At 30.2% G+C, this 27634-nt stretch overlaps 1 protein-coding gene across 3 annotated transcripts; it reads left to right on the top strand.

Annotated features, from left to right (window-relative positions):
* The first annotated feature begins 258 nt into the window (after positions 1–258).
* On the top strand, positions 259–27634 carry LOC143222943 (calcineurin subunit B type 2). Of its 3 annotated transcripts, none has more exons than XM_076450175.1 (7): positions 259–600; positions 9689–9728; positions 10644–10820; positions 14772–14831; positions 18239–18423; positions 21243–21334; positions 25722–27634. In XM_076450175.1, exons 1-6 carry the CDS (start codon positions 598–600, stop codon positions 21288–21290), a joined length of 513 nt encoding a protein of 170 aa, XP_076306290.1. In that variant the 5' UTR covers positions 259–597; the 3' UTR covers positions 21291–21334; positions 25722–27634. The 3 variants fall into 3 exon arrangements, with proteins under 3 accessions (XP_076306290.1, XP_076306291.1, XP_076306292.1); XM_076450176.1 differs by lacking the exon at positions 25722–27634 and adding an exon at positions 22510–22648; XM_076450177.1 differs by lacking the exon at positions 14772–14831 and having other exon boundaries at positions 290–600; positions 21243–27634.

Below are 27634 nucleotides of genomic sequence, written 5' to 3'. Positions count from 1 at the left end.
GTTACAGCATTAGTAAATTCTACTGTATACTTAATGAGCTCCAAGACTTTCGTGCATGCGATGTATTAAACCGAAAAAGTGTTAGAATCTTAAGTATTGGATGATCGTATTTTTTAACATTATTGTGTAACAACAGAAATTTTATTTATGTAGCATGCATTGCTTTACCTTTAAATATTTTTACAATTATACCAGGGAGCTGTAGTTTTTAATTTTTTTTTTATTTAGATCATTTTGAAAACAAATGTGGATAATAGCAACTACAGTGTAGGTTTTCGAGTTAAGTTGTAACTTGGTTTTCACGTTGTAGAATTATGGTGTAATCTAACTAAGCGAAATTAGGCTTTGTAAGTTTAACTTAGAAAATCATTTAGAGTATAATTAAATTAGTAAAAAATCCAATTAGACCAGTGCTGTGTAATACAAAATTGACCCAAGTTAATGTTATTTTAATTCTGAGAAGTCGGCCTCTTAGTTTAACTATCAGTTTGTGCTTAGTTGCTGGACGTGTCACTGTCACAGTATCGGTAATTTTCGTTTGGGAGTTTAAATTATAAAGATTTCTGTTCAAGCTCAAGCATAAAAGAAGATTTGAAAATGGTAAGAAGTTAAATTTTTAAAGTAGTTATAGTGTTAAACGGTAAGTATTAGGCTGAGAAACAATATACTTACGCTACATTTCCTTATTCTCAGTATCATTAATATGAGTATCACTATTATTAGACTTATTATTAGTAGAACTTCTAGCATTACATAAGGCAACGTTACTGAAGGTTATTTTGCTCACCTACTGAACGAGAGTACTCGTTCAAAAGTACTAAACAGGAAGCTGATGTTTGTTATTTATTCTTTATTCATAACCTCTGGAACACTCAGACTTATACTGTGTTTGTGGCCCCTTTTATTATAGTTTTAATATCATCTGTATAGTCATAATCCCCAAAAGATGAAAAATTAGAAGAAAAAAAAACGAGTAGAAACATACCAAACTCTGTAGATACTACTGAAAATGCATGACATTGAGCTCTACAGGCTGCATAAACCCATTTATAAGTGAATTATCCATGAGTTTTCTTATCTAAATCACTCTTTCTATAATTGTATGTAGGGAACTAAGATAAGGCATGCTGTGAAATAGGTGCTAGTCTCCTTTTTTACTTTTCAGTAACTTGAAGGAGAGCATAGACAACAGGTGTCAAACATTTCTCATTTTGTGTAAAGGTTTTAAAACAGAACATAGTCAAGATGTTCAACTGTTTTTCTAAGCAGAGGTTGACTGTAAAAATCGTTTTTCTCCCACAAAGTCTGTCATTCATATTCTGTTCATTATTTATTGACATGCATCTCAGAATCAGTGGTTGTATATATTTAGTGATGGTGAAAAGAGCTGATAATATTATAAGATATATTTTTAACATTACAAAAAATAGGTTTTTGTCTTTTTTCTTCAGTAGGAAATGTACAAAGAAAATCTTTTTGTAAAATTAGCCATATGTTTTTCGAACCACATCAGTAATTGGATTTTACAAATTCAATAAAAAATGCATCTTTTTGTATAAAATTGCACTTGTCTTTACTTTTATTATTTCATCCCAAAATGTTAGATGGAAGTAGGGCTTTTGAAATTTGTAACAAGAGCAATGACATCTGATGGTTCTGATATTATTCTCATCAGGTATAATTAACATATAGACACAAAATTATACAAAGCACATTAATTCTGATCTGTTTAAGAAATGGTATGAAAGTTTAAACTAAAGAATGATAAAATTCTTGAACCAGATAATATTTACCCAAGGATTTTTAAAGTATGTTAAGGACTAGTAAAAATTGTCTCAATAATTATAAATTACTTGTTAATTCTTCCATTGTTAGTTGGAAAAAGGTTTTAAAGTCTGACAAGATATGCTTTGAGAAGTAATTTAATAAAGTTTAATATTATTTTGAACAGTCACTATGGGAAAATCTTGCTATACTAATCTTTTGGCAACCTTTAAAAAGGTTACTGTTTATGTAGATAAGGATACTGGTAAGGATATGGTGTATATGGATTTTAAGAAAACATTTGATATATGCTGTATGAAAGGCTTGTTATAAAAGGTATATGAGAGTGTGAGAGATAGGGAAGAGGGCTATTATGAGTGGAGTACAGTCAGACTTGATTAATTTCACAAGTTATCTATCTCATTGCTTTGTGTTAGGACCTTTATTCAATTTGATTTAAATAAATGATGTAGATAAAGGAACAGTAAATAAATTATAAATTTGTTGATATTAAAGTTTTGGTTGTTGCTTTCTATGAGGTTGCTGCTGTTGCTTTACAAAAAGATTTAGTCTATTTAGGGAATTGGGCAAATAAATGACAGATGACTTTTCAGTATAAAAAAATCAAGGTTATATATATATATATATATGTAAGATATAATTTGAATAATGGCTATAACAGTGATGTAGAAGAAAATAATCTCTGTGTTCTAGATAATCAGTCTCTTAAACCTTTAGATGTAGCAGATGTAGTTAATTTATGGGAGTCAAGGGGAAGGCTTAATAAATATTTTAATGATAAGGGCTGGCATTGAGTGTTTTATCTTAGAGTTCAGTATAATGGCTAGGATGATCTTGATTGACAAACAAGTTCTGTTTGTATGTATGTAATATATATATTTTTTGAGTTCCTAAACTTGTGAAAGTTTTGGTAAGGTACAATATACTTTTTCACAAAAAAGGGGGTTAAATGCTGATAGTACAAAACATATTGTGTAGTTCAAACGTAGACATTGTTTTCATAATTTGGCATTACACATTTTGTCATCTCTTAGGTATGATATACAGCCTGTAAGAACCTCCATGATATGTGTTTTCAGCACTTTATTAGAATATTTTGGTAAACAAAATAGACACACCTGAAGGAAATTTTACAAAATTGATGAGTTGTGGGATACATCATTTGAGTAGTTGTTTAGTATATACAGAAATCTGAGCATTTAGTCATGGATTAGTTGTTCATTAAGACCTCTATCACAGGTCTGTGAGTGTGAATTATAAGATTTTCTAGATGACTGATAAGGAAAGATGATGGCAACAAAATATAGTGACATTAGAAAGCTACCTTTGAGTATGGACTATAACTAAATCACCAAAAGTGGTGAGTCACTTGCATTGTCTAAAACTGTGTGCAGGTAGTTAAATGGGGTGGACTTGAACACTTTAAAGAACACTTCTGTTATTAAGAACAGGGTTATTTTAAAAAAGTCTAAATCCACCCTGTTTATCTACCTCTAAACATCTTACTAACTACTTGAATTTTGTTTTGGTTATGATACATATTTAATGAAAAATGCCTTAGGTGTGGAAAAAAAAAAGATGCTATCAAAAAATGATTGATCATGCAACTCAAGGAAATGAAATTAATATTGGTAGCCAAACTGGTAGCTACATTTGTAGCATTGATAAGAACTTTACAACACTGAATGAATATTTTGTATAAAAAGTTTGCCCACCGATATTAATTTCATTCCTTACAAAGTTGCACACTCAATCCTTTTTTGGTTGCAAGTTTGTTTTTTCCACATTTAAAGTGTTTTTAATAGGATATCATGACTTTTTATCAATGTACGCCTACAAACAACAGCAAGTAAGAAAGGGAAACTTGATAGTAACCAACATTACCATTAGGATTGCAACCTTATTACTTGGAACAAATCTAGACTTTGCAGAACAACCAGATTCTTTAAAGTATATGGCAGTAGTTTTCTTTTCTAAAACAGTGTTAATAATTTCCTGCATAGTAACACCATAAAAACTAGATCAACAGTTTCCTGTTATCACCTGCATGTAGTTGGTAGAGCCATATCAAGTATTATTATTTATTTTAATTACTTAAGCTAATACCACTTAATGCTAAAGTCTTTTTAATTAGGACTATTTAATAAAATTTAGAAAATTTATGCTTAAAAGTTGGCAATGAATAATAATTGTTCATTTGTTTGATTCTTTTGAAAACTTGAGCTAGGACCTCTAATCTTGTTTGCTTGGCCTAACCAATAATTATGCATCTACACATGTTTTCACCCTATACTTTTGTTGCTGTAACTCCAGTTAACAAAAACTAAAAATAGCTCACTTTTAATCTTAGATGAAACTATAGTAAGCATTTTAGACCAACAGCTTGTGACTTTTTGCACAGGTGTGTGTAAATAGTTGGTCCAAACTGACTATTTTTTTTAATAACTTTGCACAAGTGGCTTATATTTAAATCAAATTTGAAAACTAATTGTAGGTTTTTAAAGCTCTATTAGTGTACCAAATTTGAAAAAAAAAAAACATGGAAGTTAAATATGTTTTACTATGAAATAATGTTTCCATACTTTTGGAGTAAGGAATAAAAGAAATTCAGTCAAAATGAGAAAATTTTGTTTCTCATGTATTTCTTAATGGATTGCTTTAAAATTTGATGTAAAGGTCCAGTAGAGCACAGCCATTGAAAATATGTGATGGTTTAGTTTACCACAGCCTGAAATATAGAAAGTAGTAATTTGTTTGAACTATTAATTCATGTTAATAATATACAGTGATCCTTCAGGTTGTTTTGACCAAAAGACATGTGGTATTGTGCTGCAATGATGATTTTCAACTGTCACAATACTTGGTTGTTTTCACCTTTCCCTGTCATACAGTCATATAGATCTGTTAGAATGGTTTTTGATTTCTTATTTGCACCTATTGTTAGATGATCAGACTAGGTGAGCACCCAACAACATGACCTTTTATATTTAAGATAAAACTTTGTTTCTGTCTGTTTTGTGGTCAACGAATTTATAGCTAAATTCTCTGGACTTTGTACAAACTGCATAGCTTTTCGGAAATTGTATAAACACAAGAGCTTTCTCAAAAACCAGTAAATCATTTTAAAGCTTGCCATACAAGACAGTGTTTAAGTAGTGTGTAACAGATTAATAAAGCATTACAATATTACACATCCCCTGCTGGGACAGTGGTAAGTATTCAGATTTACAGCTTTAAAATCATGGGTTTGATTCCCCTCAGTAGTCACAGCAAATAGCTTGATGTGGCTTTTCTATAAGAAAACACACAAACTTACATGTCAATAATTTGATTGCTTAAATGATTGAAATAATAAAAAAATAATAATAATTGAAAACCTTAATTTTAGTTAGTTGATTATTGCTGGTGTGTCATGACACTAATTGGTTAAACTGAATAACAAAAAAAACCAAAACAATTAGAAATAGTAATGGAAGATCATGGCAACATATATGTTACTGGGGTAGTTGGAATAATTAGAAACTAAATTTCATTAGTTGGCGTGGCCCGGCATGGCCAAGCGCGTTAAGGCGTACGTGCGACTCGTAATCTGAGGGTCGCGGGTTTGCATCTGCGACGCACCAAACATGCTCGCCCTCCCAGCCGTGGGGACGTTATAATGTGACGGTCAATCCCACTATTCGTTGGTAAAAGAGTAGCCCAAGATTTGGCTGTGGGGGGTGATGACTATCTGCCTTCCCTCTGGTCTTACACTGCTAAATTAGGGACGGCTAGCACAGATAGCCCTCGAGTAGCTTTGTGCGAAAATTCAAAAACAAACAAAAACAATCATTAGTTGGCTATTTAAATCTGTTCTCAACGATTGATTCACTAACCAGAAATTCATAGATAGTTTTAAACATTTGGAGGCTCATCAGTTGATGTTAAAACAGTATCATATTTATATTCTTCTTGTTAACAAACTTTCTGATAATGTTTGATTAGTAATTACATGTCAAATGTTCCTCATGAAAGATTTAAATTTTTGATTTGTATAATACCCATTGGTTAAAAATTGTATTAGGAAAAAACACCACCTTAATGTTTTATGTACTAGCTTCTTCTGCATATTGGTTCAGCATGGCCAGGTGGTTAAGGCGTTTGACTCGTAATCTAAGGGTCGCGAGTTTAAATCCTTGTCACACCAAACATGCTCTCCTCTCAATTGGGGAGGCATTATAATGTGACGGTCAATCCCATTATTCATAAAAGAGTAGCCCAAGAGTTGGCAGTGGGTGGTGATGACTAGCTGCCTTTTCTCTAGTTTTACTCTGTTAAATTAGGAACAGCTAGTGCAGATAGTCTTCATGTAGCTTTGCGCAAAATTCAAAAACAAATAAACAATTTTCTGTGTATTGAAGAAGATTGGAAATGCACAATAACTTTGTTGCTTTAGTAAAATATACTGAATACCTAATGTGCAAGAAGCAAAGGAACTGTTACTGTAGAATAAGAATGAAACATATAATATATACTAATAATGTAATGTTGAAAAAAAAAGCATTAACATAATTACATTTTACTGCTTTCTCCAGATGTGTATTTAATTAATTAATAGTTTTGTGTTAGAGAGTCTATAATTGGTAATTTGCTTGGAACAGTGACTGCTAAATGAAGATTTGTTTTGCTCAAGTTAGCTGGATTTCTTTTCATTGGTTGCAATAGTGTTCTTGTAATGCTAATGTAAGGCATTTAGCTTCAAATATGGGTACATAAACAACTTGTATTTAGTTTTGTTTTTTGAAGTAAAAACATTATTATTGTTCTATATAACATACTAGTGAACCTGTGAGCCTATGGTCACATTTACAAGGATACTATAATGTTAATTTAATACTAGAACTACTGTTTTGCAATTGTGTTTTTACTAGATTTATTTTACCACATTACATATATGCTGTAATGTAAATAAATGCTATATGTGGAGATTCTTTCACAAAATTCACATAAAAGTGTTTTTGTGAAATATTTGGGTTTTTTGAGGAATTGAGTAAAAAGTTTTACCTTTTTGCAAATTTTGAGACCAAGAATATTAATTTCGTTCAACTAGTAGTTTAGGAGGAGGTACATGACATATAGATACTGAGATTTATTATATGAATTTCAATCTACATATGAATGTGTTATTTCACTTGTCTAACAGAAATTTTTTAATCAAATATAACATAGTAGTTATGGTAACATCATCAGTAATTATGCAAATTAATACTATTGAACATTTGAATTGTAATTTGGTAATACGTTTCAAACCTTTAGAGGTCAAAGTTTACCCTAATGTTATAGTCCTATAATTTATTTTTGTCCATCATGACAATGACTGATTAAGCTGAAATTGAGAAAAATAATAATAAGTCATAATGGTAAAATTCTGATTACTTAGGTAGTTGGAATAATCAGAAATACTAATTTCCATTATTGGTAATTTGTGGCTTTAATTTGTAAGAAGTTGGCCAATTTGACTGACTTAGAAGCTATGCATACTGTAACTTGGTTTATTTTGTTTATCTTCATAAAATTAGGCAGTCTCTTAGTAAACCCTAAAAGTCGTGCACAAAAAAAAAACATTTTTTTTAAGTAAGTATCTCTACTGAAGATCTGTCAGAGAATTTTCAAAGCTTTTACTGAATCAATTTGAATGAAAGATTATTAGCACGGTAAGAATAATAATACTTTGTTTCACAGTTTTCTTGTTTCTTTTATATATTATCTAGAACTTCCCAAATGAATACTAGAAATTTATTTTTCTTTGGAGGAAGAGTATATTTCATTGGGTATTTTCCCTACTGTATCATCTATAGAGAAATCATCAATGTGTAATGAAACGAAAAATTGAAAAATATAAAATAAAATGAATAGTACTGTTTATTTCTCTCCAGTGGTTGTGACATTATTCTTCAAGTCCTATATTACTTATCCAAATACTTTCAACTGTTTATCTTCTCAAATCTGTTTTCTTGTAATTTTATCATTTTACAGCTGTAGTAATCCTTATGTTAAAAGCAATAAAATACAGGGTGGGAACTGTTAGTTGTATCCATGTAGCTAATGTAAACAGCATGTGACCTTTGGTGTTTCATACCATGCTGGAGCTACTGAAACATTAGATGCTTAAATGAAGTGTGGTTAAGATAAACTGAAAAGTTGACAAGTTTTACATTTTGGTTACTTTTGTTAAAAGGTATAAATATAAAAAAAATTACACACAAAAAGAAGGATTTATAGTACGCACTGTTAAATCAAGATGTTTGCGCTGAAGTATATACATTTGATGTTTTTTTAAGCTTTGTTGAGTCAAAAATTTTTGGTTTCAATAAAAATGTATGTCTTTGTATATGCATTTTAAAACACAAAATATAATTCCCTCAATAGAGTAGAATGCCCCAAAACTATTGTCATTTAATTCTATTGTCATTTATGAAAAGGTTAAAAAATTGTTACTTTTCAGAGTATCAAATTTTATAGTGATTATGAATTATGTTTCAGTGCCAAGTGTATTGACACACATTTATAATAAAATTGTTTAAAGAATTTTTCAGTGTAGCCCTATAAAAAAATTTATTGAAAGAGCTGATTGATATAGCTTACTAGCTAACTTCCAATATGTTGATATCCCTCCTATAGTAAAAATATTAAAAAGTGCATATAGTATTGCACCAGAGTTTAAGGGAACAATAAACTCTTGTTTTTAAATTTAAAATTCCTCTCCATAGAACCAAGAATACTTTGCTTTTTTTCAACAAGAATATTAAAAGAATAGTGAAAATAACCATTTTGTTTCAAGTTTTACACAAGTTATCTTCAACAGTTTTCTATGGAAAAATTAAGTTGTAGATTTAATGTTGCAAATTAAAATTGAAAAATCCAACAAAAATTAATGTGTGTGTGTATGCAAGTACAATAGGTAAAGAAACAATATAATATTTAGGTGTGAATAAAGTGAATTGAACAATTAAAACAAGTTTTATGTGATAGATGCTTGTGGTGTGATTAAGAGTATCTTTGTTGATCAGCGGTATTTCTTCAATTAATAATTCTGCTTAAGATTTACACGAATTGAAATTCATAAAAGTGATATAATTGCCATTATCTCATTCATGCACACCACACCTTTGCTATTTTACTTTTTATTCTACAACTCATACAGACCACTCAGAAAAAAAGATTTTTCATGTCTTTAACAATTTTAAACAAGAGCTACATATATTTCCAGAGAAAAAACATCCAAAGTAAGCCTTTTGGTGGCTTAAAACTTTGTTGTATTAGCCCATGTTATTTTTACTTTTTGTTAACAGTATATTTTATATTCAAAAGTAAACAATCAAATATAGTCCTGTGAGTGAGACTTCAAGAAAGTCATATTAAGTTGGAATAATCTTCTTTCTGTTAACAACTGATTTCTTTGAATAGATTTTAAAAAATCGTATTTTGTTTTTTGTAGATAAATGTTCAGAAGAAAGCTTTACACGTAGAATTTGACCACCAATTACTCCTAAATATTTTATGTAGTAACACTTTCTTTTGTACAGAAAATACAGTAAGCTATCTTCAAATGTTCACATCCCAAGTGCATAACATTACCTACTTGATATTAAATGTCATTTTCTGCATTCTAGTGTATACCATAAGACTTTTGAGCCCTTTTTCGATAAAAAGAAATATTTTAATTTGCTGTTTTATTTCAACATTTGAATTATGTCAGGTACTTCTGAGACATTGACCAAGAAATTATACTTTCCTGTTATAGTAAGAAGTAATTAAATGTAAAAAAAGTTGTGTTGACAAAGTATGTTTAAATTTCAATACAAGAGAGTAGTGTGATCTTAAGAGAGTTTAAACATATGGTTTGTTTTGTTTTTCTAATCAGGGAAATGAAGTATCTCTTCCTATGGAAATGTGTTCCACTTGTAAGTATCTTCATGACTAACATTTATAATAGACTTTAAGAACTATGGCATTTGATTCAAAGACTACTGTTTATACAACTTTGATTTCAAAATTTAATTATCTTTCTTCAAATATTATGCTTGTGTTTGATACTTTGCTGAACTTGTATCATATTTATATGTTTAATAGGTTAAAAAAAGAATTTTGGACTGATTCAAAGTTTTACAAAAGTTGGCAATCTTAATACTCTTTGTAAAACTCTGAATCAGTACAAAATTCTTTATTAATGAATTTTGTCTATTTTGTACTGTTGAAGGTGATGTGTAGAACAACTGGCTTCATCTTGTGTTAAGGATTAGCAGTAACATTTTAAACCATATTTTAAAACAATTTTAAGTGAATAATCAAAAGTTTCAAAAATATATCATTATTATTTACTGGTATCTTGTACTAACAGAAGTTATTGTGTGAATATTGTTTCATGACACTAAATTACTTTGTGGTTTCAAATATAGTGAGAAAAGTGAACTTTTTGAGGTTAGCCTAGTTACAGAATTTGTAAAGTAAAAGTTTAAGTGTAGATGAATTGGTTTTATAAAAGTTAACTGACAAATATAAAACTCCTATGTACGAGGGATTGGTTAATCAGTGAGGTCTATTAATCACTCAGAACACACCTCAGACTTGCCATAAACTTCTATTACCAATAAAACTGATATAAGTTGGTACAAGTTTTGGAACAAGACTGGATTTTCAACTGTATGCCCTCAAAAATGTCCTTAAAATGATTTGTTTATTATTTTTGGTTCATCTGACTAAAGACTTATCAATAAGAGGGTTACAATTTCTTAACATTTAAACACAAATAAATGAATTCATTGGTTCTAAATTTGAGCACTGTTACAATAGTGTATGTAATATTCTGCAATCTTTAGTTGATGCTGATGAAATCAAAAGACTTGGAAAAAGGTTTAAGAAATTAGATTTGGATAACTCTGGATCATTAAGTGTGGATGAGTTTATGTCTCTACCAGAACTTCAGCAGAATCCTTTGGTGCAGAGAGTCATAGAAATATTTGACACTGATGGAAATGGAGAAGTTGATTTTAAAGGTGAGTTTTCAATACTATTTTGTATATGTTTGACTTTTAAGATATAACTATAACACACAATTTAATTCAAGTTATGTTAACTCAAAATACAATGTATAATCTGTTGAAAACCGAAGTTTCAATCTGTACCTGCTGTAATTTGTGCAGTTCTAAATGTTAATCACTGGATAAAGATCTATGATCACATGAAAAAATGTATTTTGTGTAGTTGTTGTTTATTCAACCACTTTCATAGTTAGAGTTGTGAAATGTAAAACAGGTTTATTGTTTACAAATTGATTTAATACAGTCTGAAGTTGAAGCTTCACCCTATTTAGAAATTTAATTAAATACACTAATAATCAAAAATAACATTGAACATGTAAGTTCTGAAAATTATTAACTCTGAAGAGAAGGTGATTTTGTGTACATGGATGAGGCTTAGTAGTCCTTTGGCAGATCTCTGTTGTTAAACTGTCATCATCCATCCAATTTATTTGAATACAGTGAGAAACTGTGTTTGTAATACTGGAGATAGAGAGAGAATACTAGTTACAGTAGACTTTTTGTGTACACTAAACTAAACTCACTATATAAGGTATATAATAATAAAATGTAATTTTAAGTAAAATTATTTGAACATCCAAGAAATGTAGAAACTCTTTCAGTTCAGTGATAGATATTTAAAAAGGATCAATATAGAGGGCTATAAATATTTCACCTTTCCTCATGAGTTCATACTTTTTTGCCCATTTACTTAAAACTTTGCAGAGGAAATATAAGTCAAATCATTTAGATGGACATAAATTGAAAAGAGGATAGACGTGATCCAATGAAAGTTAAGAGGAGCAGGTATACAACCACATTCTTGAAATATTTTTCAATAATTAAGTACTTCTTATTACACCTGAAGACAAATTGCAAGTATATTAAATGTCACATTTTGTGAATTGTCTTCCTTCTCATAGGTTAACATTTTACATTGATCCAAAGAATCTGGTTATGTATTACAATACAGAATTGACAGATTTCATAAAGTATTAATCACAATATGGTGCATTACCTCCTCACATAAATAGGTATTGTTATTCAATGCAGCCCTCTATATGCAAAACATTTTTTTTTTATGCATGCCTCATGGCTTCTATCTTCATTCCATTGAAATTGACTGATTGCAATGTATCTTTCATAAAATCATCATGTATCAACCCTCTACCAATAAGAGTGCAATGCACTCTTGATGCATGTGATTCTTTCTATTCAATTCTGCCTAACTGTTACTTCTGCTGTAGAGAATGAGATATCCTCCAATATGAAACATAAAAACGAATGGGAGTGAGATATCAAATTGCAGTTCTCCCCTTAGGTTGGAATTTGTCATCCTACTCCCATATGGATGTCAGTTCTCAGTAGCCAGGTTTGGGATTTAGAATAGAACTGGTCAGCACAAGTCCTCATATATGTATTACAGATGTATATCTTCCTCTCTCATTTATACATTGAAGGTAATTTTGAATTGTAACAGTTCTTTTCCTTCTGCTGTCCCTTGATGTTAATATGCTTGGGGTGGTTCCATTCAATTTCATTTGTAAGGGAGATGGTTTACATTATGTAGACATGTTTTTGATACTGGATATTCAGTTCCTGGGTCAGTCTATCAGTTTATCTTATTCACACATGCCTCACTCATGAATTAGATTCCCTCCAGTTTAATGAACTACGTGAAGATGATATGATCTTCATGAATGCTGGCTCGTGATGACCTGGATTTTGGATTATAACCTAGTGCCAGTGGTTTGATCTTCTTCCCTCCACATAGATATCAGTACATGATGGCTGAGTTTTTATATTGTAATTTACCTACTGATTATATGATCCTCATTCTACCCCCACATGAATGTCAGTTTCTGATTCCATGTGTTTTGAATGTAGTTGAATTGCTGTGTACAGTGTGTCATGCCCCATCCACTTTACACTTAGGGGCATGTGCATTTCATTTTACCCACTTTTATAATTTTGTATCCTGGTTTGGGTCACTTTCTGTCTATAGTTCTCTCCCAGTTTGATGTGCTCCTCTGTTTTCCACCCACATATGTGACTTTTTTTTTTATCATAGGTGAAGAGTATACTGAAAATGTACCTCCTCTCATATTTCCAACTCTTCCTCTCCACTGAAAACCAGTGCTTTCATTATCTGATAAAACTTGAAGTGATAATTTGTTAGAATTGAACAGAGGGAGTTGTTTGCATCATTATAAAAGTATGTTGCCTTGTTATTGGTGGAGGGTTGATGCATAAGAGATGCATTGAAAAAAGTCCAAGGGAGGAGAGATAGAAGGCTTGTGGAATGTGTAAAAAATGTTCTGTGTATAGAGAGCAGCACTGAATGAGAATGACTATTTATGTGAGAGGACACATATCTATCTAAAGTACACTTTCAGTGTTGGAGAAGTATAATATTCATTTTATAAAATGCTGAACATATTTTAAAACCTTGGTATTAAGAAATTTTAAAACTTTTTATTTCATTCAAACTTTATGACATTGATTACACTATGTAACACAAATTTTGTTCCTGGATGGTATTTGTTATTTCTTAATTGCTTATGTTGTAAAAGTATAGAAAATAGCCATTATTCCCTTCAAACTTTGCTTTTGTGACCTTGATAATGAAATTTAGAAATTAACCTATTTTCTATGTAAAAATGGGCAAATTTGCACATTTTCATTTACATAAGGTCTGAATAAAACAACATATGAATCAAGATTTACGTGTATTTATACTAAAGTTATACAAAAATGATTAGAAGTGAGTAGTTTTTGAGATTTGTAACTGTAATGTAAATCACTTTCATGTATCATCCCTCAAATATAGTCTCCCATTATGTTTTTGTTATGTGCTCCCAGATCACAAAAGCAAAGTTTGAAGAGAAAAAAATAGGTCTTTTCCACTTACTTTAGGCATAAGCAATTGGGAAATAACACTTTCTGCCCGGGATCAAGAAAAAGCAAAAATTTTGTTACATAGTGTTATTAAGATGTAATAATTTATTTAACATATTTCATAAAGTAAAGAAAAAGAATTACAACAGAATTTTGTATTTTATCTGTCTAATGCATTATATTATTATTTCCCTTTATTAGTCATAAATTGCTGAAAATTTTTTTATAACTGGAAAAAATTTAGTAGAATAAGCAGAGGCTCGTGCATGAATGTACAGAATATTCCATATTTTCCTTTTAAAAGTTTTAATTTGTAAATGACTGGTCAATAATTTGTCCTGGTGGAAATTATTTGTAGAAGTATTCTTTCAGTATTTCATTAAATGATAAGTTTGTTATTAACTAGTCTAATTATTACAGTTAAAAACAACACTTCTATTTAGTACCTAAGGTGTTTCATCATGAAATGATTGGTTTTTATGTTAACTGGTGTGTAGCTTTGATTATTGGAGGTGTTTAGAGGTAAATGTCCAGTGTTCATGATCACCCTAGTGGTAAGTAATATGAATATTTAGTCCTTGATGTAGAATTCACAAGAGCACATATATCTCCTCAGTCTTCTGTTTATGGACTGAGACTAAAGGTTTCATTTTCTGTCCTTATTTTTGTCTATAAGAACATGCTTATTTCTAGACTTTTACATTTTTATAAGAACTGTTGACAAGAAACATTTCTGTCTCTATCATCACCTGTATGTTATTTGTATATTCTAATCTAGTATATTGTTTCTAAGAGATTGATATCCTTCACTACCTGTAAAGAAAGATATTTAATTAAATTAGTGTTTTTAAAGTGTGTAAAAATAATTTTATCTGTTATTTTAAAACAATTAAAACCTGTCTTACATAGTATTGATTATAATCAGAAAAAGTTGGAAGTTTCTTACAAATTATAGTGGCAGTCCTTTTTCAGAATATTTAATAGTTAAATGTAATATATCAGTGGGTAAAAGTATTTCATCTTTTACAGAATTTATACAGGGAGTTTCCCAGTTCAGTGTGAAAGGTGACAAAGAGTCAAAATTAAGGTGTAAGTTGTTTAACTTATTAATATGTTTTGCATAAAGGTGTTTATTTTTAGCAATGTAGAAAAATCAAATCAAATGAGTGTTTTTTTAAAATGTTAATTTATCCTTAATAAACTTCTACCAGATTTTCTGGTTAAGTGAAGCCAATCTAATACACAGTTCACCCTGCCCCTGAAATTGTTCCATCTGTTGCTCTAAGCCTATTCAGTAACTTATTCTCATAACAAGCTAATGGGAACATAATTTAAAGGGCCACTTGTACAATTCTTTTCATTAACTTACAAAGGAACTCTGTTTTAGGTAGTTACTCCAATTTTTAACACTTGCTTCTTGCATTACAGTGTTCTTTAGCAGAAGGGTGTGGAAATTTTGAAAAAAGGAAAAACACTATCCTAGGAGTAAAGTGCTAGAGAAATCAATTGTTTTTCCTTTCAGTCCCACAAAAGGTACAAAAAATGTAGAATAGAACTTTTATGATTTTGGCTTTATTAGAAAGTGAACACAATCAATTAGTGATTAATAGTAACTTTTATTTCACAAAATTAAGGATTTAGAAAGAAAAGAAATTCATGAATACAATGCTATTGGTACTTAAATTTTGTGGGGTGCTACCATTTGCATCTAAGCTATTGATATATGTTTATTTGTTTGTGTTTTTCAGTATTTATTTATTAGGGTTATATAGCATGTGTGTGTATTATGTATGTATATATACACACACATATATGCAATACTGTAGTACTAAATAGATAAGTGTTAGTTTACAAAATATACCAAATATCTGTGCAGGATTGGATTCATTTAAAATAGCATTCTGGCTAAAAAAGTACAGATACAAAGGCACTAAGAATTTTTAATGCTGAAACAAACCATTCATACATTTAGATAGACTTTTGACAGTCTTTCCAGTTGTGACCAGACTTTCAATTTCTTTCCTCATATCGTTTTGAAGAAACTCCAACTGTTTCTTTCTGATGTTAGTCACTAACTTCAATCTGCATTTGACAAAATATTTTCACTTAAGATGTGACTTGTCCATTGTACCTTCAAGATGCACCTTAAGAACCACAAATGAATTGCTTTAGTTTTCTTTTCCATACTTTGTGATACTGTCTAACAGTCTGATGCATTGTGAGAATAAATGTAATATAGTAATCCAAAACTCTTAACTTTGTTCTCAAAATATTTTACCACTTGTTAGTGTTGTTTCAGTAATGCATCATTTTCCATCCATGTTCTGTTTTATTTCATGATCACATTTCCTTTTGATATTATTCAGCTTCCTGAGTTTATTGACCTACATTTTCTATACCTTATCTACTTTAAAATACCTATAGGAATGACCTTCTTTTTTGTAATTATCACAGATCACTTTCATTAACAATTTTATCTAAGTTTCTTTGCAGCTTCATTTTTTGAATCAGCTGTTAAAACTGTCATCAGCATGAGCTTGTTGTTTAAATTATGGTCATCAGTGACCAGCCCTGGTAAATCTCTGATCTCCATCAGGATTTTCTCACTGTACAATATAAACAAGTCAGCTGAAAAGACACATCCCTCTCCTTTTACATCTGTTAATTTGAATGAAACCATTTTATTTATTTTTTTATATTCACTCTTGCAGAGCGATCCCAATATAGTTATCTCAACAAAATAAAGTCCTTACCATCAGTGTCCAGCGTGGAAGGACATTAAGGGGTGGGTGGGTAACAGAAAAAAACCCTATCATCACTTTTTTAGCTGTTATCTTTTCATACAAAGTCACTCTGACTGCCACACAGTGTATACCATGTTTTAAGTATATACACAACAAGTTCTCAAAGCTTATACAAAACCTTCAGTGGGGCAGTAATGAATACTGTAATAATATTATATGTTATAAATAAAGTGTGTGTAAGTTAGGATTTTTACATTATTTATCATAGATTTAACTTCCACATTATTTTAAGTTTAAAATGTGGACAAAGGACAGGTACCTCAGCTTGTTTGGCATAAATACTAATCTGTTTGTGAGCCAGCATATGATTTAGGGTCTAACTGTAATTTTCAGTGAAATACTTCCATAAGCAACTGCTTGAAATGTATGAAACATTTTGGGAAATTTTGGAAGTTTCTGTTAGGAGAGTAATAACAAATTATACATTTAATTGTACTGATATAATTCAGTTTATCAAATGATAGAATTCATGTTTTATATTGAAGTAATGCCCCCAATGCAATAATGTTAAATGTAACTGGGTGATTCTCAAGTTTGGGTGTGAGACTTGTAGTTATAGGCAGACAAGAGCAAGGACATTTTTAATGCCCTAAACTAATGACTTAACTGCATACATGGTTCTGGGCCCAGCATGGCCAGGTGGTTAAGGCACTTGACTTGTAATCTGAGGGTTGTGGGTTCAACTCCTTCATGCCAAACATGCTCGCCATTTCAGCTGTGGGGGCATTATAATGTGACAGTCAATCCCACTATTCATTGGTAAAAGAGTAGCCCAAGATTTGGTGGTGATGACCAGCTGTCTTTCCTCTAGTCTTTCACCCTTCTAGCCCTTGTGTAGCTTTGTGGAAAATTTAAAACAAACTATTGTATCAATTAAGAGAGTTTTGATGTGCAAAAGATTGAAAAATCCATATATGACAGAAGTTACATTATTCAAGTATGATACTCAAATAACTCTACTTAATAAAACATTGACAATCTTTAAATATGTTTGTAGAAAATTTAAGTTTTTTTAACTACTGAGTTTTGTCTTTAAATGCAGTGAAAGTACAGCAAACAGTATCATACATTTTTATACCTGTGCTTCAATAAGTTATTAGTTACATTTTGTTTGTAGTAGTATTAGGTTCACTGCTTATTTCTTGGTGTTTAGTTTCATTCACAGTCAATACTATTACACTGAGTTTACATGGAAGTTGTCTGTTGGACCAATCCCATGTAGGATAAGTAATGTTAACTATAATTTTTCATTTTTATATGTATCTTTTAGTCAACTGTTAAAGTTTGTTGTACCAAAATATCAGATGTGTTAAAGTGTTTGTAGTGATGGTATGTTTTTGAAATGCCAAAGTCAGTCTGATTCAGACTCTGACAAGTTGGAATGTAAGATGATATTTATGTGAAGATTAAAATATTTTTTTTTACATTGTATAATTTGTAAATTACATTTGTGTAACCTCTACAGACTCTTAAATACATTTTTAAATTTTTTCAGTATCCTTGTACATTGTATCTGGTATTTTTTCTTCTCTATCACAAACTGTTGTGAAGTCAACAATGTAAGGTAGCATGAAATGTTGATAATTCTGTCATACTACCATGTTGAATGGTTTTCTGTACAAGGTTGGGGCATGCACACTTTGATCATCACTCATGCTCATAGGTTTAATATCTTTTTTGTTTTTTGTTCAGTTGCTTTCAGAATCTATGACATGGACAATGATGGTTACATCTCCAATGGAGAACTTTTCCAGGTCCTGAAGATGATGGTGGGGAATAACCTGAAGGACACACAACTTCAGCAAATTGTTGATAAAACAATTCTCTTTGCTGATAAAGATGAGGATGGAAAAATCTCTTTTGAGGAGTTTTGTGCTGTAAGTTTAGAGCAAATAACAAGGATTTATAAGTTGGAAATATTGCTTACAGATGACAATAAGAAATAAAATTTGGAAGTTGTTTTACTGTTAACTCTTAAAATACTGATGCATTCTTTAACTTCCTTTCTGTGCAAGTTCCTGAGCTACATTCAAAGTTTAAGTAAATCATGTTTCTGTCAGTGCATTTTAATGAAGTTATATAATGTATGTTATTGTTCAAAGCTTTGTTATCTTAGTTTTTATTCCTTTATGTAAAAAAAAAAAACACCACCAAAAGCAATAATGAAAACTCATTTTGTTGTCACATGAGCTATAAATAATTTTGAATTTTCTCAGTGTATATCAAACAGTCCTGTACATTGTGTATAGAGAATTATGCATGTTTACTTACCTACTGACATGTAAATTTCAAAGTGTTTTGGCTGAATGTAGTAGAAACAAGTTATAAATTTGATCAACTTCTTACATGTGTCTTCTATATTTATCTGTGAGCTTTACAAGTAACATCTACTTACTTCACATGCATGTTTATAGTTATTAGAAAGAGCTAATTTTAGATTATAATCAAACAAAAGCTATTTTGAAATTGGTACCAGGTTGTTGACATTGGGTAGATGTAAATGTTTGTAGTATTGTTGGCTAATTTCTTACAGTTAGAGAGCAGATTGTGCAATGGTTTTACTCTCATATTTTAGTTAATTATGCATTATTTGTGTTTCAAAATTTATATTTGAAAAGTTTAATAATTTTTGTAAAATAATCAATAATTAATGTTTCACCTCACTCAGCAAGGCTTAGATTACCAAATTAGTAATGATAATAATAATAAAAGATAAAGATTTTTTTTGTCATCATAACTAATAAATGATAAAGAATAGGAATGGAAAATAAAACATTAAAATTAAACCAATAGTAAAATGGTAAAGACGTGAAATTACACACATAACCTAAAGAAGATATTTCGAGATTATTCAGTGAAGATAAGTACACATTTCCACTTCCTAATTTTAAACATTTCATTGCACTGTATATTGTGTATACTTGCTTGTTAGTAATATGGTAGAGAAAATGGAAAATAAATAATAATTTATCTTACAAAAACATTTGATGCTAATTTAGGAGGTTCTAAAAACTATGCAAATTAAATGTGAAAACTATAAATGTTATAATTTGAATCACATTCCTGTTGAACTGTTCAGAGTTACAGTGCAAATAACTGCATTAAGTAATGAATTTTTTATTAGAACTAATAGAAAATATCAAAATTAGATGTATCATTGTTCTGAAACTAGATATGCTTTTAGGGCAGTTCTTGTCAAACAATGTTATTTTCTAATTTTATTTTTGGAATGAAGTATAACCATAATAACAGGGAGTCAGTAGCTAAAGTTAATAGACTTACATTATATTATATTTGTAGAAATGAAAGTCAGTATTACTATATTTTAATTTTCTCCTGTGTTTGTGTGAAATTTTACTCATCTTAAAGGTTGTTTTTTCCTCTGTATCTACTGTTTTAATCAGAGTGCCATCTTTACACAACCTCTATTGTTATACTATTTATCATTATGAGGTGTGATCAATATTAAAAAGTGATATTGTTTAAAGTTTGTTCTGACTAGTTTTGTCATAATGTATTAAAGTCTTTCTTTAATCATGTTTTGAAATATTTAAATGTTTTATTTCACGATGTGAAAATATTTCAGTCTTACAGACTTTTCCTCTGAAAGAGTTAAATTAATACTGTAAGGTTCCAAGTCTTGAAATATGTATTGCATTACTGTTTGAAATTCTGAAATATTATTATAAAATGTATATAGCAAAAAAAATATGAAACTGAATTGCTTAACTCCAACTTTAAACTGAGAATGTGAATACCTGTGTGGTATAAAGTAGGACTGAGTTCAGTGAGAGATTTCTAATTTTTGAAGGACATTTTAATAAATCACAATTTAAGGATTTAATGGTGTTATTTTTATAACTGTAAAACATATTTAAACATTGTTTTCATAGAAGCAAGTTATTCTAGTACTAACAGTAAATGGTGTGGCAATCAGATGTTAGTTGTTGTAGGTAGTAGCCTCTACAATCATCTAATTGTTGATATTAATTATTAACTTTTTAAATAACTAACTACTAATTACTAACTACAGGGTGTTTGGAAAGCCACTGTGTAGTTTTGAAAGCAGCGATAACAGCATTCATTCAGTCTATTTCAAGCCAACAACTGATAGCAGTGTTTAGAAACAAAATAAGAAGGATCCAAGCCTGTATTGATGTCAATGGGGGTCACTTTCAACATTGTTTATAATTGTCATTCATACTTACCTCCTGTATTCTATGTTGAAATATGTCTGTTAATAAATATATAAGTGCACGGTGACTTTTCGAACACCCTGTAGTTTTATAACGTGTTTCAGCTCCTAATCAGCTACTACTTTCGAAGAAATTCTGAGAAGAATGTTTCTCTGGATATACAACAAATGTCTTTAACAGAGATCTAGGATCAAATTATGGCCTTTACTAACACAGAAATAATCCTTCTCAGGATTTCCCTTAAAACAGCACCAAAATAGCAGCTAAAATGTGGGATAAAACTAGTTAGTGATTAGTGCCTAGTTATGTAAAAAAAAATGTTATTTAACAGTTAGATTTAGATGATTTTATAGGATACTAACCATGACAACAACTTATTTTGAATTTACTACTGCCTCCATAGTTTGAAAGTTGATAATAGTGTTACTTAAGGATGTTCAGCTTGTGTGGTGTTTTGTGTTGATCTTCAAATCAATGTTTTTTTACAAATAATTTTTCAGATTGTGGGCAACACTGATGTACACAAGAAAATGGTAGTGGATGTCTAGTGTTCCGGAAACCTCACAAGACATTCTGCTTTCACGTTTTTACAGTACTGTTGTACTTTCTATGTTTTGTTTAATGGATATTTTTCAGTTTACCTAAAATTTTATTTATACTTACAGTGGAATTATGTAATGCCATTCATATATATATATATATATAATGTTGTACACTTTGCTGTTTGTATTTTCTTGATGTTTTTTAAAACCTATTCTTCCACTGGGTGTTTGAAATACTTTTTACTCTAATACTTACTTATGCACTTTGTATTTGTTTATAGCATGTAATTAACTAAATATGAAAAAAAAAAGATAGTTTTGTATCTACTTGTTAAATATAACACTGAAAGCATTATTTGATTATTACTAACTATAGAATATTTTCAGTTTAGTTTATTTTAGTAAATGTTGCATGAATTAATGCCACATTTATATTAATAACTTGATGTCATGTATATTTCATTTATTTTTTTCACAACTTGTGATAAAACATTTGTATTTAGATCTGATTAGCAATTCTGAAAAATTGTCTGCCTTAAAGGCTTTACCACAAATAAAAATGTGGAAAGTTTCAAGAATGAAATTCATATCTCTGTAACATCAAGAGCTAATACCTAGCATGCAATGTAATGTACTTTTAGCTTGTTTCATAAGTTTTGAACAAAGCTCCCACCAACTTATGTGGTGATTATCATTAGACAGTAGTCCTCTACCAGTAAGAGGGTGACATATCCTCTATCTGCAGTAGTCTTTATGATGAATAGCACATGAACTCAGGCTTGTTTTTTATTTGATACTACTGGCTTTCTGACATGTTTCTTTTTCTTTAGATTTATCAGTATATTTTGTTTATTGTTTCAACCTGTCATTGCCTTTTCTTTTGTTTTACAGTCTTTCCTTCCTCAACATTTTATGAAGGAATACACGTAGTTTTAAAATCATTAATTAGAACTTTTATATGAATTATCTTCAGTTTTATTTTATTTTCAACAGGTTTTATTTTTGAGACATGTCTCATTTTCTGTTTTCATTGTGTACTCCAACGTATAAGTTTCCTCTAGTACTTTTCAAGATTGTCATTAGTCATGTGCATCATGTCGTACCTAACTCATTTTATTTTTAACTGAGAAGAAAAATAAAAAATAATCCATGTTTATATATTTTAAAAAAATATATGGATTTAAATTCATATTCCCATGTTTATGACATTTTAATTCTTTCACAGGAGCCATTCAATACCTTCATGGAAACTGGAGACACTGATGGTCAGTGTTTTTTTCAACCATTGTGCATCACATGATTGGTTCCATTCTGATCTCATATCCTGGATTTGAAAATTCTTGCTTCTATTACTTCAGCTGTGCCTGTCCTTTCTTGTAAGTGTTCTATCACTGTTGTTTCTCTGTCTAAATTTTTTTATTGTCCTCTCATCCTAATGTGGATGAGGTGGTCCTACTTTTTGTCTTTTAATGTTTGGATGATATTACAGGTATTGCCAAATCTTGGACTCCCTTGTTGCTTGAGCCTCATTCATCTTTTCTTTCACTCCATTTTCTATTCTTCATCTCAACATATTTCTGTACCCTTAATGGCTCAGTGATACATTTGAAAGCTTATAATGCTAAAAACCGAGTTCTATACAGATAGCGGGCACAGTAGAGATAACCCATTCTGTAGGTTTGTGTTTAACAACAAACAAACAATTTTTGTTAATTCTCTTGCTTCACATTCATTTTGAGACTCTTCATCAGAACCATATCTGTTTTAGTTCACAAACCCCATTTTTGCACTTTGCCATAATTATTTTTCTTTTGTCCCAGTTACCTTGTTTTTGTTTTTGAATTTTACCTTTCTCAGTCTTCTCTCATAGACCTTTCTTTGTGATGTTTTTGGGGCATTAGGATATTGTTTATACATTGGCAGAATGAACTCATGCAGTTTTCAGCAGTTATCACTGCTCACTTTGGTTTTTTGCTCTTTGGACAAGTGGCTGCATTGAGTTGATTATTGTATACAACCTGTTGTGACCATCCTCTCTTCTATTCCTTGTTTTGTTATTACTGTTCATCGTCCTCTCTCTTTGTGGGCTGGCTTTTATGGGTCTGGGAAGTGATTTGTTTTTGGAACCATTATTTTTCTGTATAATCTGCAGAGTTCCTCAGGTGCTTTTCCCATATTTTACTTTTAACTCAAGCTGTTTCAGATGTCATAAGACAATTGCTCAACTCCACCTTATGGTTTTAATCCTGTCATTTTACCATTTCCAAGAAGATGAGAAGTTGTTGGCCAAATACTAATCTGCCACACTTGACCCATCTTTGATCTAGCCTTAGTTCTTGATGAGCAGTTTTGAAATTTCAGGTAGATACTTTTTCCAGTATTGGATAATAGATTCTGTGTCAACACTTATTTCATATTGTGATATGATTGTCTGCTTTACACTTTATTTATTTACATAAGGGCTCACATGCATCTTTCATTTCCTGCATGAGCCTTGTTTGGGGACTCTTTCATCTTGAGTCTCTTGGATGTGTCCCTTTATTTCTTTTTGGTGGTTTTTGACCTGTGAATACAGGTATCTCTGGAAATGCACTATTTTGACTGTCTAGTCTTATGATCCATTCATATATATATGTTTTCCAGACTATTCTACACTTGATAAGAAAACAAAAAAAACAACAGTACCAGGTATTTACTTACTCTTACATCTGGCTCGTTCCTGCTGTTTTTAGTTTCAATATCCAATTGCACTATCTCACAGCCTGAGAAGAAATTTCAGATGATTGTGTTTAATGAGAAGGGTCTACAGATCTCTCCTGTATTTTCCACCACATTAATCCTCCCCTGAGAAAGTGAGTATGGAGAGTTCTTTAATGTGCAGTGCAATCCTATTGATATGAAACACGGTGAATACACCCCTTATTTGGGAAGTGGGGCAGGAGTGTTACCTGGTAATGCAGTACAAGACACCCCCACTACATTATGTATTGAGCCATTTCTTATAGTTAGGTCCATCTGGAGGATTCTTGTGTTTGCCTTAGTACCCAGGCTAGAGATGGTAGTCCCCTATATCTGATTTTGTAGTATCTCACATATTTTCTGCCATGGGGTGGCCTTAGGCACTACACATTCATATTCAGCTGTTTGCCCATGTGATAATGGATAGTAAAGCAATCTATCATTTCACCCACCTTATTGACATGTTAGCACCAAATAAAAAATTCTTCTGATAATATGTTTTCTTCTACTATACCTACTGGAGGAAGAGTATTTCCTACTTGAGAAGGATTATTCAGTCTCCCAGAAAGTGCTATCCCATTAGGCTATTCCCCACACTCCATGGTTTTTCCATTCTGATACTGCTTTTCAAGAGAACCTTATCTTTGTAATTTCTTTGTACTAAACCCTACACAATTTTCAGTGTGGGATTCTAACTTGTGGTTATGCAGAGAAGTGAGTAATGTTTGTGAACTTAATTGCCCAACTCCAACCCTTCTTCCTGACATTTGGTGTATTTATTTTGCTTAGTTAAGAATGAGTATTTTCACATTACTGCAGGTGGAAGATGTTTCGTCCTTCTACTGATGGAGAGCTGTATATGTTACCCTTCTATTGTTGAAGGTATATAAGTTTCACCCTTCTATTGATGGAGAACTATATATGCCATCTTTCTATTGTTGAATGTGCATATGTTTTACTCTTCCGTTGGTGGAGGGCTATAGAGTAATGATGATACTGTGGCACAATACACATTGAACATTTAGGGATGAGAGATTTGTTCAAGGCTTTTGGTTGACACAGCAGTGCGTGGGAGTTAATAGCTCTTGGTGATGCAAAAAGGGGATATATATATATATGAAATAGACTTTAAACTTAGAAAAATATTAACATTAATTTTATCAGAGATATTTTTGACTGGCATTTATAATACAAATACCTACCCGTTCACACAAAATTATTAGGATATGGTTTTGTATTCTTTAAAAAAAAATCTATATTTCATATGTAATACTTTAGTATTAAAGAAAGATTTTATCAAGAATGAGTTTTGAATATTTGTAAACGTATACAGTAAACGTCTAGCATTCCATTATTCATTGTCATACAAGAACAATTCTGTTATCATGTAATATACTTTGAAAATGTTACATTTGTGTAAAAGCTTCATCAGTCTGTATGCTTATGTACTAAAATATACATTAATCCAAACCATTTTACTTTCTTCATTTTAAAATGTTTGAGATCTAGAAATTTAAGTTAAGAAATCATAATTTCTTTTGTAACTAATAATCATCTGAACTATTACAAAGGATGCAAAATACGAAAATTTGCATTAATTTTAGTTTATTAGTGCTAGAAGTGAAATCTTTTATCCTAATATTTTTCAGTTTAAATAACTGAAAATTCATTTTTTTTCCTTGTCTGTTTTATTTCTAGTTTTTTAGTTTCAATGATATGGTTTTCTAAAAGTCTTCAAGGATGAAATGTTGGAAATTTCTATTGTTGTTGCATGTGGAAGTTGGAGTGTTTGTTCATCTTCAGCATACCACCAAGATACAGATTCTAAAATTGTTTTATAAATTATAATAGTTAATATAGATATAATAATGTAAGCTTATTTTCTCAGTTGCATCAACGTTTTTTTATTCTGAAAATATTTATTTATGCATGATGAAAAGCAATAGAATAATTTTTTCTCAATTCTCTTGTAACTGGTACATTCCAAATATATTTTTATTTAAAATATAATTTAAGTAATTAAGTGCAAATTCTTAAAACTAAGAATATCTTCAAAAATATATTTGCTGTCAAGTGTTTTCTTTAGCAAAAACTGATGTCCCTCAAAAGCTTCTTACTCTACAACTTGGTTTTACTGTTATATTTCAAACATCATCAAATAATTATTTTTACAGACACAGTGAACAGCAAATATATATCCCAATAATGCAATATTTTAAGCATTTCACCATTTACAAATTCAATTTTAAGAATAAAGAAATGTTCACATGTAACCTAAGTATCATAATGACTGAGTTATAACAAAACTCTATGCTTGCACTTGGGAGTGAGGTTTAAATTCAAGCTTGTTTTTGTAATTTGTGAAAAAGGTATACAAAATATTTTTAACTTGACAGATGTACTTTATATCCTGTCATGGTTAACATTGTCCATTAAGCTATTTTCATAGCAATTTTATGTGAAAACTAGAAAAGCAAAAAATTGAAATAGTTGACCTTTCTAGGCTGTACTCTCTTAATTTGAACTAGGTACATATAATTTATTATTAAAATAACAGTCATATTTAGATCTGGTTAGTATGTGTATTTATGTCTATGAATGAACAGATCTCATCATGGAACTGTATTTTTTCTTGTGAATCATTAAAATGTACAGTTTTTAACAGCTTTTTTACATGGGTATACAAGTTTATAGGCTGATGATTTGTTTGTATGAATTTTTTTATTTGTAAGACACTCAGAACTGCATTTGTTTTTCTTTGAATTCAAAGGACTGAACTATCACAGTTATTTAACTTGTACAAGTATGCATTTTTTTTACAGAATTTTAAGGCCTGTATCATATCTTAAAATTAGTATTGGATATAGTTCTGAAATGCTTACCAATTTACAGTGCATGCTAAAGGAAGAATTAATTAGTAACATTAAACTAAGAGCATGAAAACACCATTCTTTACAGGCACTGTTTTATAGTTGATAAAATGAATCAATTTTTAATATTGTATCATTACACTTACTGCACAGTGTCTTTGATATTGCTCACATAAACCTGTTGTATTAGATGTCTGAAGTTCTGGTATGTATAACTTCAAAATAACATGTTTTTATAGTTCACATGTACCTTTTGTGCTAAATGTATGAAGTTCTGGTATATGTATTTTATAATAATTCAGGTTGACATATTAAATTTTCTAAAGTTAAATTGCACTTTCTTTATCATGTCTTATATGTATATATATATAATGGTTTCTCACTGCATGGTTCAAGATGTTAAAAGTCAATACTAGTCTTTAAATAAAAAATTGTAAAGAAGTATTTTTATGTTTTTATTTTGAATTTTTAAAGTAAAACTTGTACTAAATTCCAAGCTGTTTGTGATTTTAAGATGAACTATATATAAATATAAAATTGTAAAGAAGTATTTTTACGTTTTTATTTTGAATTTTTTAAAGTAAAACTTGTACTAAATTCCAAGCTGTTTGTGATTTTAAGATGAACTATATATTTGATTTATATTTCTGGAGATTCAAATTATGGAATGATGTTTATGTTTCTGTACTTTACATGTTCACATCTTATTGAAATAACTGGCAATAAATTGATTGTTTAAAA

The sequence above is a fragment of the Tachypleus tridentatus genome, chromosome 8 (assembly GCF_004210375.1).
Source record: "Tachypleus tridentatus isolate NWPU-2018 chromosome 8, ASM421037v1, whole genome shotgun sequence".
Taxonomy (NCBI): domain Eukaryota; kingdom Metazoa; phylum Arthropoda; class Merostomata; order Xiphosura; family Limulidae; genus Tachypleus; species Tachypleus tridentatus.
This window is presented reverse-complemented; position numbering and strand designations above follow the sequence as displayed.

Excerpts from the sequence above, each read along its gene's own strand:
- LOC143222943 (XM_076450175.1), top strand. Across the intron at positions 9,729-10,643 it reads TATGGAAATGTGTTCCACTT|TTGATGCTGATGAAATCAAA; the intron begins GTAAGTATCTTC and ends TGCAATCTTTAG. Across the intron at positions 14,832-18,238 it reads CAAAGAGTCAAAATTAAGGT|TTGCTTTCAGAATCTATGAC; the intron begins GTAAGTTGTTTA and ends TTTTTTGTTCAG.